The sequence below is a fragment of the Mirounga angustirostris genome, unplaced genomic scaffold (assembly GCF_029215605.1).
Source record: "Mirounga angustirostris isolate CCGP_5_RB_7025 unplaced genomic scaffold, mMirAng1.0.hap1 SCAF_17, whole genome shotgun sequence".
NCBI lineage: Eukaryota > Metazoa > Chordata > Mammalia > Carnivora > Phocidae > Mirounga > Mirounga angustirostris.
This window is the reverse complement of record NW_026991725.1, coordinates 11,582,778-11,600,177: the sequence shown is the minus strand read 5'-3', so window position 1 is coordinate 11,600,177 and position 17,400 is coordinate 11,582,778. Positions and strand designations below refer to the sequence as shown.

The window sequence follows — 17,400 nt, the reverse complement described above, 5'->3', positions numbered from 1 at the left end:
ATAGAAGTGGGCAGTCTTACTTTTTTTTCCTGAAACATGGCTATATTTTTCAGCTCAGGCCACCATAACAATACCATAGACTGGTTGGCTCAGTCTCATAGTTCCAGAGGCTAGAAGTCTCAAAACAGGGTGCTAGCATAATCTGGTTCTGGCGAGAGCTCTCTTCCTGGCTTATAGATGGCTGCCTTCTTGATGTGTCCTCACATAGAGCAGAGAGAGAATAAGCCCTCTGGTGTCTTTTCTTATAAAGGCACTAATCCCATCATGAGAGTCTCACCTCATGACTTCCTCTAACCCTAATTATTACCCAAAGGCCCCATCTCCAAATACCATTACATTGGGGGTTAGGACTTCAACATATGTATGGGGGGCAGGGGACACAATTCAGTCCATGGCAATGGCCATCTTAGGTCTTTAATAAAAATGATCACACCATCGGAACAGAGGCATATTCTACCATAAGAAAACAATAGTGCAAGCAAAGATTATAAATATAAACTGATATTTACTTTCCACTTTGAAACACACACACACACAGAGACACACACAAAACGGTAGGGACTATGGTGAGCCAGAGGGCACATACCTCCTCTAGGGGGCCAGCCACTATTTAGTTCTAGATGATTGTTGCCATGTGAGAGTAGGAGCCCCTTATTATAAATCTTTTGGTTTTTCAAGTGTGGCTAGATAGATATCTGAATTTCTGTGTGAAATACCATAGTTTTAAATATTAGCTCAAAAAATTTTTTAATTTATTTTTTATTTTATTTTTTTAAAGATTTTATTTATTTATTTGACAGAGACGGAGATAGCAAGAGCAGGAACACAAGCAGCGGGAGTGGGAGAGGGAGAAGAAGGCTTCCCCTCAAGGAGGGAGCCCGATGTGGGACTCGATCCCAGGACCCTGGGATCATGACCTGAGCCGAAGGTAGACGCCCAACGACTGAGCCACCCAGGCGCACTTTATTTTATTTTTTTAAAAGATTTTATTTATTTATTTGAGAGAGAGAGAGCATGAGAGGGGGGAGGGTCAGAGGGAGAAGCAGACTCCCTGCTGAGCAGGGAGCCCATGCGGGACTCGATCCCGGGACTCCAGGATCATGACCTGAGCTGAAGGCAGTCGCTTAACCAACTGAGCCACCCAGGAGCCCTCAAAAAATTTTAAATACTCTATGAGGTCAAAACAGAAACAAAAACAAAACAAAAACCCCAACTGTATCTGTGGGCTGAATATAAGCTATCGATTTGCAACCCCTGAGGTAGGACTTCAAAATTACTAAAGAGCAAGAAAGTAAAATACATAGAATGCATGAGCCCAAATAGCAAGAATATGATAAATGTATGATTAAGCGCAATAAAAGTAAGTATAGTAAATTCCCCCATTCATAGGCAGTCATGGTGAGGAAAAAAAAACTGAGCCAAAGATATACCCAAAATAATATAACTAAAAAAGTTTGAAAATAAAGAGAGCTTTTTTATATCAAAACATGCTAACAAAAGAAAGCTTTTGTGACTAAAATGATGGGCTCATATAACTGGAAGGCTAAAGTTAAAGTGGGATTTACAGCTATTTCTATAGCTCAATAATTTCATCAAAGACCCACTTCATTTGATCTAAGTAATTTGCCCCCTGCAATATTATATTCATCTTAAAATTGGCTTCCTTTATGATAACAGGATGGTTGCCAGTTACAATCTGAATGTAGATTTTCATGCTTATGGGTAAGTGGAAGAGAGTTTAAAAAAAAAAAGAAAAAAAAGAAGCCTGTCCTTTGGTTGATTTGGGACAGTTTAGTAACATGCCTGTTCCTAAACTAATAAAGTTTACCTGGGAATGCCATGTTCTCATTGGCTTAAGTCTGGATTCCTATACCAATCTTCTATTATCTATCGCCACATAACAAATTACCCTAAAACTTCATGGATTAAAACCACAGCAAACATTTATTATCTCTCAAGGTTTCTATAAGTCAGAAGCAGCTCAGCTGAGCAGTTGCTGGCTCAGGATTTCTCATGAAGGTTCGGTCTAGATGTCAGGTGGAGCTGCAGTCTTCTGGAAGCTCAACGGAGACTGGAGGGATCCCCTTTCAAGGTGGCTTGCTCACTCCTTTTCACAAAGTTATACGAGTATCCTCACAACATGGTGACTGGCTTACCCCAGAATGAATAATTCAAGGAGAATGCCAAGCAGAAGCTACATCCTTGGAAGTCACATAGCATCATTTCCACCATATTCTATTTGTTAGATTTGAGTCACAGCAGAGAAAGAGAATTTCTCTTTCCCATAGTTTCAACCAAAGTTCCAGAATTGTTTTCCATGAGCCTTGCCTGGGTCATCATCACTGACCAAACCTGAGTCTTGCGCTAGTCCTTGGAGCTGAGGGGTGGAGGGGGTCAATCCCATCTGAAACACATGGACTTAAAGTGAGGGAGAGAGAATGCTCCAAAGGGAAATCAGGGTATTGTTACCAGAAAAAGAAGAAATAGATACTGGACACGCAAAAATATAAGATGGTCCACTATGGTGCCCATGCATTAATTGAAATTGTTATAGGAAGTGTGTGTTACTTCCTTAAAAAAATTTAAAAACACAAAAAGTTTAAAGATGTTAGCAGCAGTTATCTCTGCATGGTGGGATTACAGTAAAATTTTTCCTAGTTTTTTATGTATTCTAAACTTCCTTTCATATGTATTTAAGAAAATATTATTAGAAAATAACAATAACTATTATTTTATAAAAGGTAAAATTCACCACTCTAAGAATGGAAATAGTGTGCAGTACTTCAAAAACAACAGATTTTTTAAAAAATGTATTTAGCCAAAGTCAGGGACAAGAAAAAGAAAGGAAACAAGAATATTCAATGGTAGAAAATGTAAAGCATGATGGCTAGTCACAATCATATATACCAGTTATTAATACGTGAATATATATACATATATATGTGTGTGTGTGTGTATACATTTTTTTAAGGTAAAGTCCAATTATATGCTGTATTGACCATAAAACTGACATGGGATTGTTGGGGCATGTGGGTGGCTCAGTTGATTAAGCATCTGACTTCAGCTTGGGTCATAGTCTCAGGGTCCTGGGATGGGGCCTGCACATTGAGCTCGGAGCTCAGCAGGGAGCTCTCTGGCTTGTGCGCTCTCTCTCAAAATAAATCAATCTTCTTTTTTTAATGACATGGAATTATTGAGAATAAAGTAGAAATCACATCATTACCATATTGTCTTTCTCTCTGGGAACAAAGCATGTCCCTCTTTTCCTTAAAAGAATCTTTAAAATGTAAAAATAATCTTTTTTACATCCCTTGATTGTTTTGTGGCTTTTCTGACATAATCTTTCACATTTCTTATTGACTCTATTCTTCAGTTGTTCATGTTTTTCTCTCTCTTACAATCTTTCCTTCCATTATAAATAAATATTTATTTTCAGCAGGGGCTAGGGGCAGAGGGAGAGAATCCTAAGCAGGCCCCATACCCTGCTGGGAGCCTGACACAGGGCTCAATCTAATAACCCTGAGATCATGACCTGAGCCAAAATCAAGATAACTGACTGAGCCACCCAGGCAGCCCTGTGTTATATTTTCTTTTTTTTTTTTTTAAGATTTTGTTTATTTATTTTGACTTTATTTATTTATTTGACAGAGAAAGAGACAGCAAGAGAGAGAACACAAGCAGGGGGAGTGGGAGAGGGAGAAGCAAGCTTCCCACTGAGCAGGGAGCCTGATGCGGGGCTCGATCCCAGGACCTTGGGATCATGACCTGAGCCGAAGGCAGTTGCTTAACGACTGAGCCATCCAGGCGCCCCGTATCTTCTAACTTGCTATGATTCTTATGTAGGAAAATCACTATCACTACTGGCAGAAATGTAAATTAGTAGAGTATAAAGTACTGAGAAGTTTGGGCTTCAAAATGATTGTATCTTTCTTCTTTTTTTTTTTTAATGTTTTATTTATTTATTCATGAGAGTCAGAGAGAGAGAGAGAGAGAGGCAGAGGCAGAGGGAGAAGCAGGCTCCCCGCCTAGCAGGGAGCCCAATGCGGGACTCGATCCCAGGACCCTGGGATCATGACCTGAGCTGAAGGCAGACACTCAACCATCTGAGCCACTCAGGCGCCCCGTGATTGTATCTTTCCAAACTGTTGGATCTACGGGAAGGAAGGTAAGAGCATGAGGAGTTATAAATAAGCAGGAAAATGGAAGACTGTTTTCTTTCTTCTTGTCATTTATTTAAAAGACAATGTTTAAAACAAAAAAATGTAAAGAGGGGTTTATAATAAATGTAGAAGGAAAATATATGAGAACAATCATACAAAATACAGGAGGGCAGGTAAATTTATTTTAAATTTTTATTTGTTGTCAAGTTATTTCATTGTGAAGCAGGAAGTATCATATGAGTAGGGGTAAGGGTTAAGTAGAAAGTCAGGGACAAGGGAAGTGGGAAAAGATACAGTATTGACTCTAAATAGACTCTAATTAAGAATACACTTTATTAGCCTTATAGAAAACACTGAAAAAATAAAAGAGATGTATAGCTAAGAAGTTAATAGGAAATAAAATGAAATATTTAAAAATAATAGATTATTATTCCATTTATATGAAATTCCCAAACAGACAAAACTAATCAATAATCCTAGAAATCACAACAGTGGTTGCCTGGGGTGGGGCAGTTGGGGAAACTGACTGCAAAGGGGCACAAGGAACTTCTGGGGAAATGGAAATGTGTACCTTGATTGGGGTGGTGATTATGTACATTTGCACATTTGTCAAATGTCATCAACTTGTTTACTTAAAATGTGCAGCTTTTATTGTATATAAATTATGCCTTTAAAAGGTTGATTTAAAAAAAGGTATTGTATCTTTGACCCAGGAAATAATGCTGGTAAATTCAGCTATGGTACATATCTGTAGTTTTTGCTTGCCAGGTATCCCTGACTTCATTTTTTGGTAACATCACCTGATTTATCTTTTTTAGGTAACCACCCCTTTTCTACTTGATACAGTCTTGGTGAAGAGTCAGTCATATTGCCTTGTACTCCCTTGGCCAAATGTGGACATGTAACCAAGCTAGCCAATCAGACTCTCTGTCCCTGGAATTTGAATCTTGAGTCACGTGATCTAAGAACTAAAAAGGGTTGGAGCTGTTTTATCTGGCTAATGATCAGCATCTTCAAGATGATTAGTGTCCTATTTAGATCTTTGCCATGGTCCAGGCCCATCACTGCTGTACTTTTCTCCTTTTGGATCTCAGAGGTTCTTTTTTTTTTTTTTTTTCTTTTTCAGAGAAAGAGAGAGAAAGAGCACACATGAGCCGTGTGGGGGTAAGGCGGGTGCAGAGTGAAAGAGAGAATCTTAAGCAGGCTCCATACCCAGCACAGAGCCTGACCTGGGGCTCGATCTCACAACCCTGGGATCATGACCTGAGCCGAAATCAAGAGTCAGCTCAAGACTGAGCCACCCACGCACCCCTGGATCTCAGAGGTTCTTAAGAGACAAATTTCTATCTCCTCCCTCAAGGGTACTCTCTGGTACTTTGGAATTGTCAGCCCCTGTGACAGTTTGCCAGGGACTGGCTCTGGGAGGCCAGAGCCAGTCTCTTGGGCACAGAAATCATTCTAAGCAATACTTGGGCTGCTCAAAGCCCTTCATAGATGCTGGTTACCCCAAGGTGATTAAAATGAGTCATTCTACTACTCCTTTATCATGCTGGGGGGCGCTGTGATGTCTTAGGATCACATTACTGGGCCTATCAGCCAATCATTCCCACTATGCATTCTTACTGCCTTTGTGGACTCTGCTTATGAAATTAAACCCTCTGCACTCAGACCACCATAAACCTTCTTTTTTATACCTACTCTAGGATCCATATGGAGGTGTGGAGGTAAGCGGTAGTTGTGGTCAGGGGACAGGGTGTAGGGTACTTCCTCCACTATCAGGTTCCTATACTTTTTACTTTGGGTTTTCCCTCTTCTTTCTCTTTTCCAGGGAACCTGGAAGGGAGGGAGAAGCTCTATTAATCAAATCTACTGTGTTGTCTATGCATATAACTTCTTTCTGTTTCCCTGCAGGGCCTTGACTTTTAAAAATGCAAAAGTAAAGAAAAGGCTCCTTGTTTCCCTCTTCTGTGTCCTCTCACTAAAAACAAAAGGCATAGAACCATTCTATCTGCTGTCTCAGTGGGAGGAAGGGCTGCTCTTCATATTGAAACTGATTAGCACATCAACAAGCTTTATGAACATCCTTATACATATCTCTATTCGAACATGTGAGGAACCATCTATAAATTAAGTTGGAATTTGCACATTTTTTAAAGCTCTTCATGTGTGTTGCCTAAACGTTTTCTCCAACATAACTTTAGCCTCTTCAACTATGTATTTAATATACTTTCTCTTCTTTTCCTTTTAAGATTTTATTTATTTATTTGAGAGAGAGAAAGAGCACACACAAGTTGGGGGGTAGGCAAAGGGAGAAGAAGAAACAGACTCCCACCGAGCAGGGAGCCAGATGTAGGGCTCAATCCCAGGACCCCAAGATCATGACCTGAGCCAAAGGCAGACGCTTAGCCGACTGAGCCACTCAGTCACCCCTATACTTTCTCTTCTGGGCTAGCTCATCATTCTAATGTGAATTTTGGTGGAACATAAAAATATTTTAATACACTTCATAGCCATTAAGATGGCTATTACCCAAAAAATGAAAAAAAAACAACAACAACGGAAAATAACAAGTGTTAGTGAATACATGCAGAAACTGAAACCCTTGTGAGTCACAGGAATATAACATGGTACAGCTGCTGTGGAAAATAGGGATGCCTGGGTGGCTCAGTTATTTAAGCATCTGCCTTCAGCTCAGACCCAGTGTTCTGGGATAGAGCTCCACGTCAAGCTCCCGCTCAGCAGGGAGTCTGCTTCTCCCTCTCCCTCTGCCCCTTCTCCCTGCTTGTCCTCTCACTCTCAAATAAATAAATAAATCTTTAAAAAAAAAAAAAAAGGAACAAACTAAAGTGTATGTTTTTGAAAAATTGAGTGTAAAGGAAGTAGATTTTTTTTTTTAAGATTTTATTTATTTACTTGTGTGAGAGAGAATGAGAGAGCACATGAGAGGGGGGAGGGTCAGAGGGAGAAGCAGACTCCCTGACGAGCAGGGAGGGAGCCCGATGTGGGACTCGATCCAGGGACTCCGGGATCATGACCTGAGCCGAAGGCAGTCGCTTAACCAACTGAGCCACCCAGGCGCCCAAGGAAGTAGATATTTGCAATGCAACCAACTGTGTGGTTTTTCCCCCTGAAGAGAGGTAGGAAGGCCTATTCATTTTTTAATCTAATTACTAAATGCTCACCTTATGTCTGCACTAGGCTTGGTATCTGAAATACATAATATTTATTATCTAGTCTTCAAGATGTTTATGGGCCCGTTGGGGAGATAAGGCATCCACACATGATATAAGTGACGTATGACATTATTATAAGAAATGTTACAGGGTAGGGCACCTGTGTGGCTCAGCTGGTTAAGCAACTGCCTTTGGCTCAGGTGATGATCCTGGAGTCCCTGGATCGAGTCCTGCATCAGGCTCCCTGCTCAGTGGGGAGTCTGTTCTCCCTCTGACCCTACCCCCTCTTCTGCTCTCTCTCTCTCACTCTCTCAAATAAATAACATTTTTAAAAAAAATTTTTAAAAAGAAGTGTTACAGGGTAGATTATAATGTGATCTCTTAGTTTTTTTTTTCCTCTGGAATATACATTCTTTCTCTCTTTTAATATACTTTCTCTTATCTTAAACTATCATAAAAAATTATCAAGGTTTTTTTTTTCCCACACTTGAAACCTTTCCCAAGTTGGTCTGTGTATCTTATAGACACATCATACTTAAAAAAATCCAAAACTGGGGGGTGCCTGGGTTGCTCAGTTGGTTAAGTATCTGACTCGATTTTAGCTCAGGTGGTAATCTCAGGATTCTCTCTCTCCCTCTCTCTCTGCCCCTCTCCCCCATGCTCTCTCTTAAACAAACAAACAAACAAACAAAATCCAAAACTGGACCCAAACTCTCCAGTATGCTGTTAACCTCAGTAAATGGGTTCACTATAGGTTTTGTCACCTAAGTTAAATATCTGCGTCATTTGTATATTTTTTAAAATTCATTTTAATACAAGTTTTTTTTAAAGGTTTCATTTATTTGAGAGAGAGAGAGAGAGAGAGAGCATGAGTGGAGGGAGGGGTAGAGGGAGAGGGACAAGCAGGGAGCCCAACATGGGGACCCTGGGATCATGACCTGAGCCAAAGGCAGACGCTTAACTGACTGAGCCACCCAGGCACCCCTCATCTGTATATTTTAACTAAAATGTTTGGTGGGGAGTTGGATCTTACTCAGGCAGGATAATAGTATTTCTCTCGGATTGGTTCAAGAGTTATTATTATTTGATTATATTACTTTGCATATAACTTACCTTGTTCCTATTTCTATCTCATTGAAAAAGTCAAAACTTTTCCTGCCACAATTAAAGAACTACAAGTTTGTTTCACATATTTTGCTGTATTTTTTACATTCTGATAATTAGAAAATTTCCCAGTAATTAGAGGGGTAGTGTCATGGCAAAATGAACCTATTTATAATTGTTCAAGGAAATCTGTTCAAGTGTTCTTTTCCTATAAATTTCATTGCAACTAAAAATACTTTGAGAACTGACCTACACTGGAATCGTTATAGCATTACTACATCCCAAACCAACTCATTATCTCCTCTTTAGCACTCCCACAATGTCCTGTGCAAACTATCATGGTATTTCTCACACTGTATTATTATGATTATGTGTCTGTCTTTCCAAGAATAACCTTTAAGCCTTTATTATATACACTGGAATCAGCACAAGTTTTCTACAGATATGGGTAATAGTACAGAGGAATGAGAATTGGGCCGAATCTCCTATCTGCATTATTTCCCCAAGCAACAAGAACTTGGTAACAAACCCTTGTTCTGTTCTTTGGTGATTACAAGTTACAGGACCCAGTCATTTTGCCTTTATGATGTGTGGTGCTGTACGTGTGCCTTGACAATCTTATTTATAAGGTCCATGTGATTTTTGGTCTGTGGCTAATGGGTGTTAAATATGTGGATTTAGACTTGGAGGGCTCTGAAAAAGATTCTTCAAATGTAGGACAAAAATCATTGTCTCTGCGCTGATACTCTATGGTTAGGCAATTCACTTTTATAAGTGGTGTAGCAGAGCCATCGTCAGAAAGTTAGGAAGATTGTCCAGTATGGGTTGTATGAATTGTATCATTTTCATGAATGCATTTATATGCTTAGCAATATGTAGCCCTGAAAGGGAATAGATTCAATATGCAGTCTAAGGTGATGGGTTCCTGAGAACTTTAGTGATCTACTGTGGTATCATAACCCACCCACCCAACCCTACTTTAGTGATACATTAGCAACCATTTTATTTTGCTCCTGTGGGTCAGGAATTCAGATGGCGAATAGGGATGCTTATCTCAGCTCCGTGATGTTTGAGTCCTCATCTGGGAACACTGGAGTGGCTGAGGGTGACTCAAATGTCTTGGAGTTGGAATCATCCAAAGTTTCTTCACTGAAATAACTGGCGCCTGAGCTGGTATGACTCAAAGGCTGTACTTACCTGGAACTCTTGACTGGAGTGCTTACACATAGTCTTTGTATGCGTACTGAGCTTTCTGAAAGCATGGTTGCCTCAGAGTGGTTCCTCTTTTTAACATGGTGGCTCAGGAATCTAAGAATGAGAATGGACTCTGTATGGTCTTTTCTGACCTAGAAAAGGTCACTTCTGCTGGACTCTACTTGTGGAAGCAGACATCATCTAACCAGATTCAAAAGAAAGGTACTTATGGGGCACCTAGATGGCTCAGTCAGTTAAGCATCCGATTCTTGATTTCAGCTCAGGTCATGATCTTAGGGTCCTGGGACAGAGCCCAGTGTCAGTCTCCATGCTTAGCAGGGAGTCTGCTTAAGGATTCTATCCCTCTCCCATAGCCCCTCCCCCCACTCATGCACTTGCTTGTGCACTCAAATAAATAAATCTTTAAAAACAAAACAAAACAGGGGTGCCTGGGTGGCTCAGTCGGTTAAGTGTCTGCCTTTGGCTCAGGTCATGATCCCAGAGTCCTGGGATCCAGCCCCACGTCAGGCTCCCTGCTCAGCAGGGAGTCTGCTTCTCCTCTGTCCCTCACCCCACTTGTGCTCTTTCTTTCTCATTCTTTCTCTCAAATAAATAAATAAAATCTTTAAACAAAAACAAAAACAAAACAAAAGGAAGGTACTTGGACCCCACGTCTCAATTAAGGCAGTAGCTGCAATTTAAAAATGATCATGATGTATATCGCCTCTTAGGATTCTTTTTGGACCAGGTTCAGGCCTCATCTAGATCTATATACTGGAAGGCCTCCTACCAAATTTGAGGCTACCAAGGCTTAAAGGGGATTTGATGTACTGTAGGGCTAATTTTGTGATACAAAGAACCTCTGTCCATCAAAATGTATAGGTGGTCATGACAGTTTAGCAGGCCTCTTCTGTATTCTTCCTTCCCATAGCTAAGAGTGCATGATTCTGGACCTTCTTCTGGCTCTTCCATCATATATGATTGCTGTCTTTTTTCTGACACACAAATCTGATCCTTTTACCTCCCTGTTTACAATCCTCCAAGGATTCCCCATCATCTCCAAGATAAAGTTCAAGGCCATTAGCACCACCTATAAGCCCCTTTATGATCTGACCCGACCACTGAGAAGTCAGATGCTATGCTATTGTACAAAATATGGAAAGACAGTGTTTATATAATTACTAAGTTCAAATCCCAGTTCTGTTGGGACTCATTAATTTCCTAGAGCTCAATGGAGAACCTTTCTTCCCTCAGTTGATGGTAGTGTACAACAAAAATGGCCTAGTTGCCACTGGTTTCTTTGGTAAGCCAGTTCTTGATGGCCCAAACCTGCAGGTGGGTTCTAGTTCTGGAGTAATGCTCCCCTTCGATGCTTAGTCCTTTGTACTGATGCCAGCTGTTGGTCCTGAGTCTTCCAACATTTAATTCTCAGGGGCCCTGACTCCTCCAACATTTAATTCTCAGGGGTCCTGTCCTTTCAGGTAATCTGTATGCCCTTGGTCAGGGCCTCCCAGACCATCACACACATTTTAATAACTTTCAATCTCAAAACAATGAAGAAGGGATTAAAAGGCCCCTTTGTCCATAGAGACCCATCTATATACATTTTTGGGTGTCTAACTCTGCCCAACAGCATCTAAGGTCCATATAGCAATCAGTAAGTGTGTCTGACACAGCTTAACCTGTTTATAGGAACTGAGCCCAGGTCCTGATTCAGCCAAAATGTCCTAGAACATCTGCATTCAGAAATTTCAGGGTATTCATGGATCCCTTGAGGTAGGGTTGCTGGATAAAACACAATGCCCAGTTAAATGTGAATTTCAGATAAACAATGAATAATTTTTTAGTATAAGTATGTTCCATGCAGTATTTGCATGGATAATGTATGGATAATTATACATATTTGTGGAAAGAGGTCCAAACAGCGTCAAAAGACCTAAGAACTCCTGATGCAGAATTTGCTGAAGGAACTGATGTGTTTGAATGACTTGAAATGGGTATGTAAAACTACTGCATGCAACATACTTATATGAAAAACTATTCATTGTTTATCTGAAATTAAAATGTAACTGGGCATTTGTGGGTTTTTTTGTTTGTTTTTTGTTTTTTTACTTAGTAAGTCTGCAACCCTTAAGGCCAACCACATCTGTCTTAGGTTCATGGATTATAGAACTGGTACAGACTGAGAAAAGAACTAAGTGTATTTCTTTTTTTTTTTTTAAGATCTTATTATTTGAAGTCAAACAGAGAAAAGACACATATCATATGATCTCACTGATATGAGGAATTCTTAATCGCAGGAAACAAACTGAGTGTTGTTGGAGTGGGGGTTGGGATGGGAGGGATGGGGTGACTGGGTGATAGACACTGGGGAGGGTATGTGCTCTGGTAAGCGCTGTGAATTGTGCAAGACTGTTGAATCTCAGATCTGTACCTCTGAAACAAATAATGCAATATATGTTAAGAAAAAAAGAAGAAGAAGAAGGTAGCGGGAGGGGAAGAATGAAGGGGGGGAAATCGTAGGGGTAGACGAACCATGAGAGATGATGGACTCTGAAAAACAAACTGAAGGTTCTAGCGGGGAGGGGGTTGGGAGGATGGGTTAGCCTGGTGATGGGTATTAAGGAGGGCACGTTCTGCATGGAGCACTGGGTGTTATGCACAAACAATGAATCATGGAACACTACATCTAAAACTAATGATGTAATGTATGGGGATTAACATAAGAATAAAAAAAAAGATCTTATTATTTGACAGAGAGAGCACAAGCAGGGGGAGAGGCAGAGGGAGAAGCAGGCTCCCTGCTGAGCAGGGAGACTGATATGGGGTTCAATCCCAGGACCCTGGGATCATAACCTGAGCTGAAGGCAGACGCTTAACCGACTGAGCCACCCAGGCACCCTTAAGTGTATTTCTTTTTTTACCAAATTATTTATCCATTGAACACAGAAATACCAGGGTGAACTGGAAGAACCAATTCCAATTCCTTTAGCTCTAAATGTCAGGACATATTATCATTATTGTCTTTGGGTTTTACTTTGTTACAGAGTGACTATGAGACAGTGATGACACAGTGCCATTAATTATGGCCAGTAACTTCCTTGTTAAATTCCTAGAGCAGAAAGATATTGCCCAAAGTTCTTGAGATGGCCCACTTGGAAAGTTAAGTTACATAAATAGCAGATGTTCAGGCTGACTAAGGAAGGGGGCTGAAACAAGTACTCTCAATTACTCAATAATCCCCTGAGGTTGGGACTAGAACTATGAGAGAAAATTGAAATCTTCATTTCCATCTTACCATTAAGTCCTGACACAAGCCAGCAATTAACCCCCTTCTTCTCACCACTATTTGTAATTCCATAATCAGGCTAACCTTCCTACCAAATTCTTCTACAGGAGTTCTTTTCTTATTATTTGTCTGTTTGTTTGTTTGTTTGTAAATTTTCTTTGGAAAAAAGAAATATGGTAAAAAAGTTCAAACAATGCAAATGGTTATACAATGACCCATGATGACCCTTAGTTCCTGGACCGAAGGTTCCTAACTTGGCTTAGGGACCGGAGTCTAAGAGTGTCTAGACCCATGTGAGATCCCTGAATGCATGATTTTCAATGTACTGATAATGTGCATTTTTGTGAGGAAAAGGATCCAAACTTTTACCTGAGCCTCAATAAGGTCCATGCCTAAGAACTCTCGAGGCAGGATTTGCTGAAGGGACTGACGCGCCCGCGTAACTCGGCACGGGAGAGGGTTACTCGTCCAGTGTACAAAGCCCACCTCCACCCACCAACTCCGGGCCCCTCAGAAAGTACGCTCTCTGTGGAAAGAATCACGGCTCTTTTCTTTCCAAGTTTTCCGCCTGCCGCATTCCTTCCCTCCCGCGCGTCGGCGTGCGCTGACGTCATGACGCCGCACACGCAGCCCCGCCCCTGCAGAGCTCCGCGCTGGGACGGAACCCGGGTTTCTCTCAAACCCGGAATGTGAGGCCTGGGCTTGGCTGTCTCTGGCTCCGTGCCGCGCTGTTTACCCGGGCCTGCGTGCGCCGCTGCTGCCCTACAGCCCGCCCGGGAGGAGCCAGGGCGGCCGTGCGCTTCTGCCCTGTGGCCGCGTGGCTGCCGCCGCCCGTCCGAATCCTCCGGGGCCGCAGAGGAGTTCGCTACGGAGGGAGGCGGGGGCCTTCGGGAGGAGGAGGCGGAGGAGGCGGAGGAGGAGGCAAGGAAGATGGCGGCCGTGGAACTAGAGTGGATCCCAGAGACTCTGTATAACACCGCCATCTCCGCTGTCGTGGACAACTACATCCGCTCCCGCCGAGACATCCGCTCCTTGCCCGAGAACATCCAGTTCGATGTTTACTACAAGGTACGGGCGGTGGGCCTGCTCCCCGCTCCCCTGCCGCAACCCCTGGGGCCGCACCCCCTTCCACGTCTGCGAACCCCCGCAGTTAACCCCTCACCCCTCGTAGCGGGATCGCCTCCCGAGACATCTGGTGCGGTCTCCGGGTTGCAGTATAGGAGTACCCTGGCTCCATATCCTCTGACTTTCAAGCTCTTGGGCCTTGATTGGCATCTCTTCCTAATGAGTCTCTCCCCGTTTTTTGGTGTTCCCTCCTACACGGTGCCCCCCCACCTTGGGGAGGCCTTTTGCGTGGACTTCCTCTATTGCGCCCCTGTCCCACTCAGTCCTTCAACTTCTAGCCTTTGCCTTCAGGATATTTTCTGCCCTTTCTTACCCAGGTTAAGTGTCAGCATTAGCTGAACTTTTTGATCTGCTCTTATTCCCCCTTCCTGCTTTCTCTTGCCGCCTCTCTTCCCAAGTATTTTTTTCTGCTTCGTGTTCTTCGTTTCTCCTTCCTCATCCTAATCGTGAGGGAATTGAGGATTTACTGGAAATAGTTGTGTGCTTTATTCACATGTTCTTTAAAGCTTTGGTTTTTGTTTATACTTGGGGTTGAATTGGGGATTTTGTTAATACGTGAGTAGTGATAAACCATTTGAGAGGAAAGGGGGAAATCTTTCCTGAAAGAAAAGAAATGCTTTATGTTCATGTATTTGGAAGTTGCAATTTTGCAGCATTCCTAAATAGCTCCCTCTCAGAAATCTGAACAAAAAGTCTCCCAAGTCACTCTCCAAGGAGTTTCAAGGGTAAGTGTCTTAGACGTGGACAGTTTTTTGCAGTGTTTGGAGAGGGAGGAGAACTTTATGGTCTCGGAGCCTCCCTTTTCCTCTCCCCCCCCCCCCACATTTGAATGTGAACAGTGGACTTATTATTCAGTCCTCATTGCCTGGAATCTGCGTGGATAACTCTCCAGTACTCTCCAGTAGCCACCCGTGCAAAATGTGACCAGAAGTGGAGTATGATTTATTTTTTAGATCTTAAATACTTCCTCTTGATTAGTAACTTGGCTAGAACACAGTGTAAAGTGATATTTAACAGATGTGTATGTTCTTATATATATATATATGGTGTTTTATGGCAGTTGTTTTATTGGGAAGATTGCCCACTTTCTCCACCCCAGCATATTTTTTCAGAAAGCAGCTGACTTGCTCCATTCTACTAAATCCAGCTGCATTACACCAATTCTAACAATTCAGATGGTTTCCCCCCCCCCCATAATATTTGGAGAAGATTTATTTTGGTTATTCAGTTTATTTGGCCCTGGGGTAGTGAAAACCTCCCTTCATCCCAAATCCCTTTGATAAATTGATTTACTTTTGTATGTATCTAAGGAAATTTTGTATATTTAAGATTCATTCCTCCCAAGGTAGGGTGAGTTTAAATTTGTCTTTCTCAGCCTGGGAAACTACAGCTTTGTGTGTATGCTTACTCTGTCCATTATATTAAATCTTATGTAATCTTTTACACTCCTAAGAGGAAATAATTGGAAATTCAAGCAAAGTACAGTTACTGCTTGAATTCTCTCAGAGTATACTTGACCATCTTCTAGTCACTTTGGCTCCTAATTGAAGCTTTTCATTTGCAGATTATTATTACTAGTATGAACAGATAGTGCTTTTGCCACATTTTCTGTTTCACGTAGTTCACGAAGTTTTGTTTTGTTTTGTTTTCCACAAAGTTTTAATATTGCTTCTTTTTGGTACACTTCTAAATAGTTCTTTGTTTAGAGTGTGGCATTGTGCTGAAGTGAATGAAGGAAGGTATTTAACATGTGCCGGGAACTGTGTTAAGTGCTTTTACACCTGTTGTCTTGTTTAATTCTCACAATTAAACTATAGAGTAAGGCATAACCCTATGTTAAAGGTGATAAAGTTAAGTAATTCAGTCAAGGTCTAATACTTAGTATTTAGTTCCTGTGTTCCTTGCTTTCTTGCTTGAGAAGATTTTGCATTTTGAGGTAATTGATAAAAGACATTTATAGAACTAATTACTGGACTTGAATCTTTGATGGAAATAGAAGAAGGAACTTTTCTTACTTTAAAACATGGTATCAGTACATAAACATAAAAACTTTCTAAGCATTTTAATGCATATGATTATAAGATACTCATCCCCTGCCCAATTTGTGAACATTTTAAGAGGCTGCTTACAAGTTTCCAATTTTATCCAAGTTAGAACCAAGGAGAAAGTCATTATCAGATTCCTTCAGCAGTCCCAACTTCCATCAGTAGGCATAGTCACAGACAAAATTATAATATTTGTGGAATCAAAAAATACCCCATTCCTCTTGAATGTTGTAGTCCAGTGTCACTGTGTTAATTTTTTTGTGAGTAGCTTCAGGCAAGGCACAGTCATAAAGCTTTAGGAGATGGGATTATGGAATGAATGGGAGGTGAAGTAGGCATGCTGACTGCTCCCTAAGGAAGGGAAAGGAGAGAGGTGTTGATATATAGAAAGGGTAAAATGTAAAGGGATTTTTTTAAAGAATGGAAGACATTAGAATATATTTATTGGCTGAATGGCAGAAACCAAAATGGAATGAGAGTTTAATTGTACAAGTGAGGTGGGAAATGAATTATGAAGCAGAGTCCCTGAACAGGAGCATTAATTAATGAGTCTTGCCTCTTCCTTCACCATGCATAAATTAAGGTATTGGTTGGGGAAGGAATTGAAGTTGGGGAAAGAATACTTGTTTCTCTAAGATAAGATGGAAGGAGTTGGGGACATAAAGTATCAGCATAGTTAAGTTTGCAAAGAATGGTTGTTGTGAACGGTAAGGTCATCTGCTGAGAGTAGGGATAAGAGTGGTGGCTTCTATGTAGGAAGGCTAAACTGAAGTTGGAAATGGCTGCTGATGTTTATGGGAAGGGAAGTTCACTAAAAATGTGTTTTAAAAAATGACAGGTGGGGAGCGCCTGGGTGGCTCAGTCAGTTAAGTGTCCAACTCTTGATTTCGACCCAGGTCATGATCTCAGGGTGGTGAGATCCAGCTGGGCATCGGGCTCTGTGGTCACAGGGAGTCTGCTTGGGATTCTCTTTCCCTCTCCCTCTGCCCCTCTCCCCCCAATGCGCTGTCTCTCTGGCTCTCAAATAAATAAATCTTTTTTTTTTTTTTAATGCAGGTGGAAAAAATAAAATTTTAAAAAATGACAGGTAGTATAGATGGTTCAATAAAAATCCATGTTACAAAATAATGTCTTTGAATCTGAATAGCTTTTAACCAAGGTTGCTCAATCATTTAGGTTTAAGAAACGGAAAGATAAATAGAAGGAATTGTAAAATTGTATACCAAGTGAACGCAAATAGAGTGAAGGGCTGGGTTTTTTAAAGAATGAAGTTTATGAATCTTTCAAACTGCTGAACGGTCTATTTTGTG

At 41.2% G+C, this 17,400-nt stretch overlaps 1 protein-coding gene across 1 annotated transcript in view; it reads left to right on the top strand.

Annotated features, from left to right (window-relative positions):
• The first annotated feature begins 13,555 nt into the window (after positions 1-13,555).
• The window catches only part of APPBP2 (amyloid beta precursor protein binding protein 2), a 61,517-nt gene continuing 57,672 nt past the window's right edge, over positions 13,556-17,400 (top strand). The window contains exon 1 of the mRNA XM_045889311.3: positions 13,556-13,988. Coding sequence (XP_045745267.1) covers positions 13,851-13,988 — 138 coding nt within the window. The 5' untranslated portion in view covers positions 13,556-13,850. The remainder of the gene's footprint in view (positions 13,989-17,400) is intronic.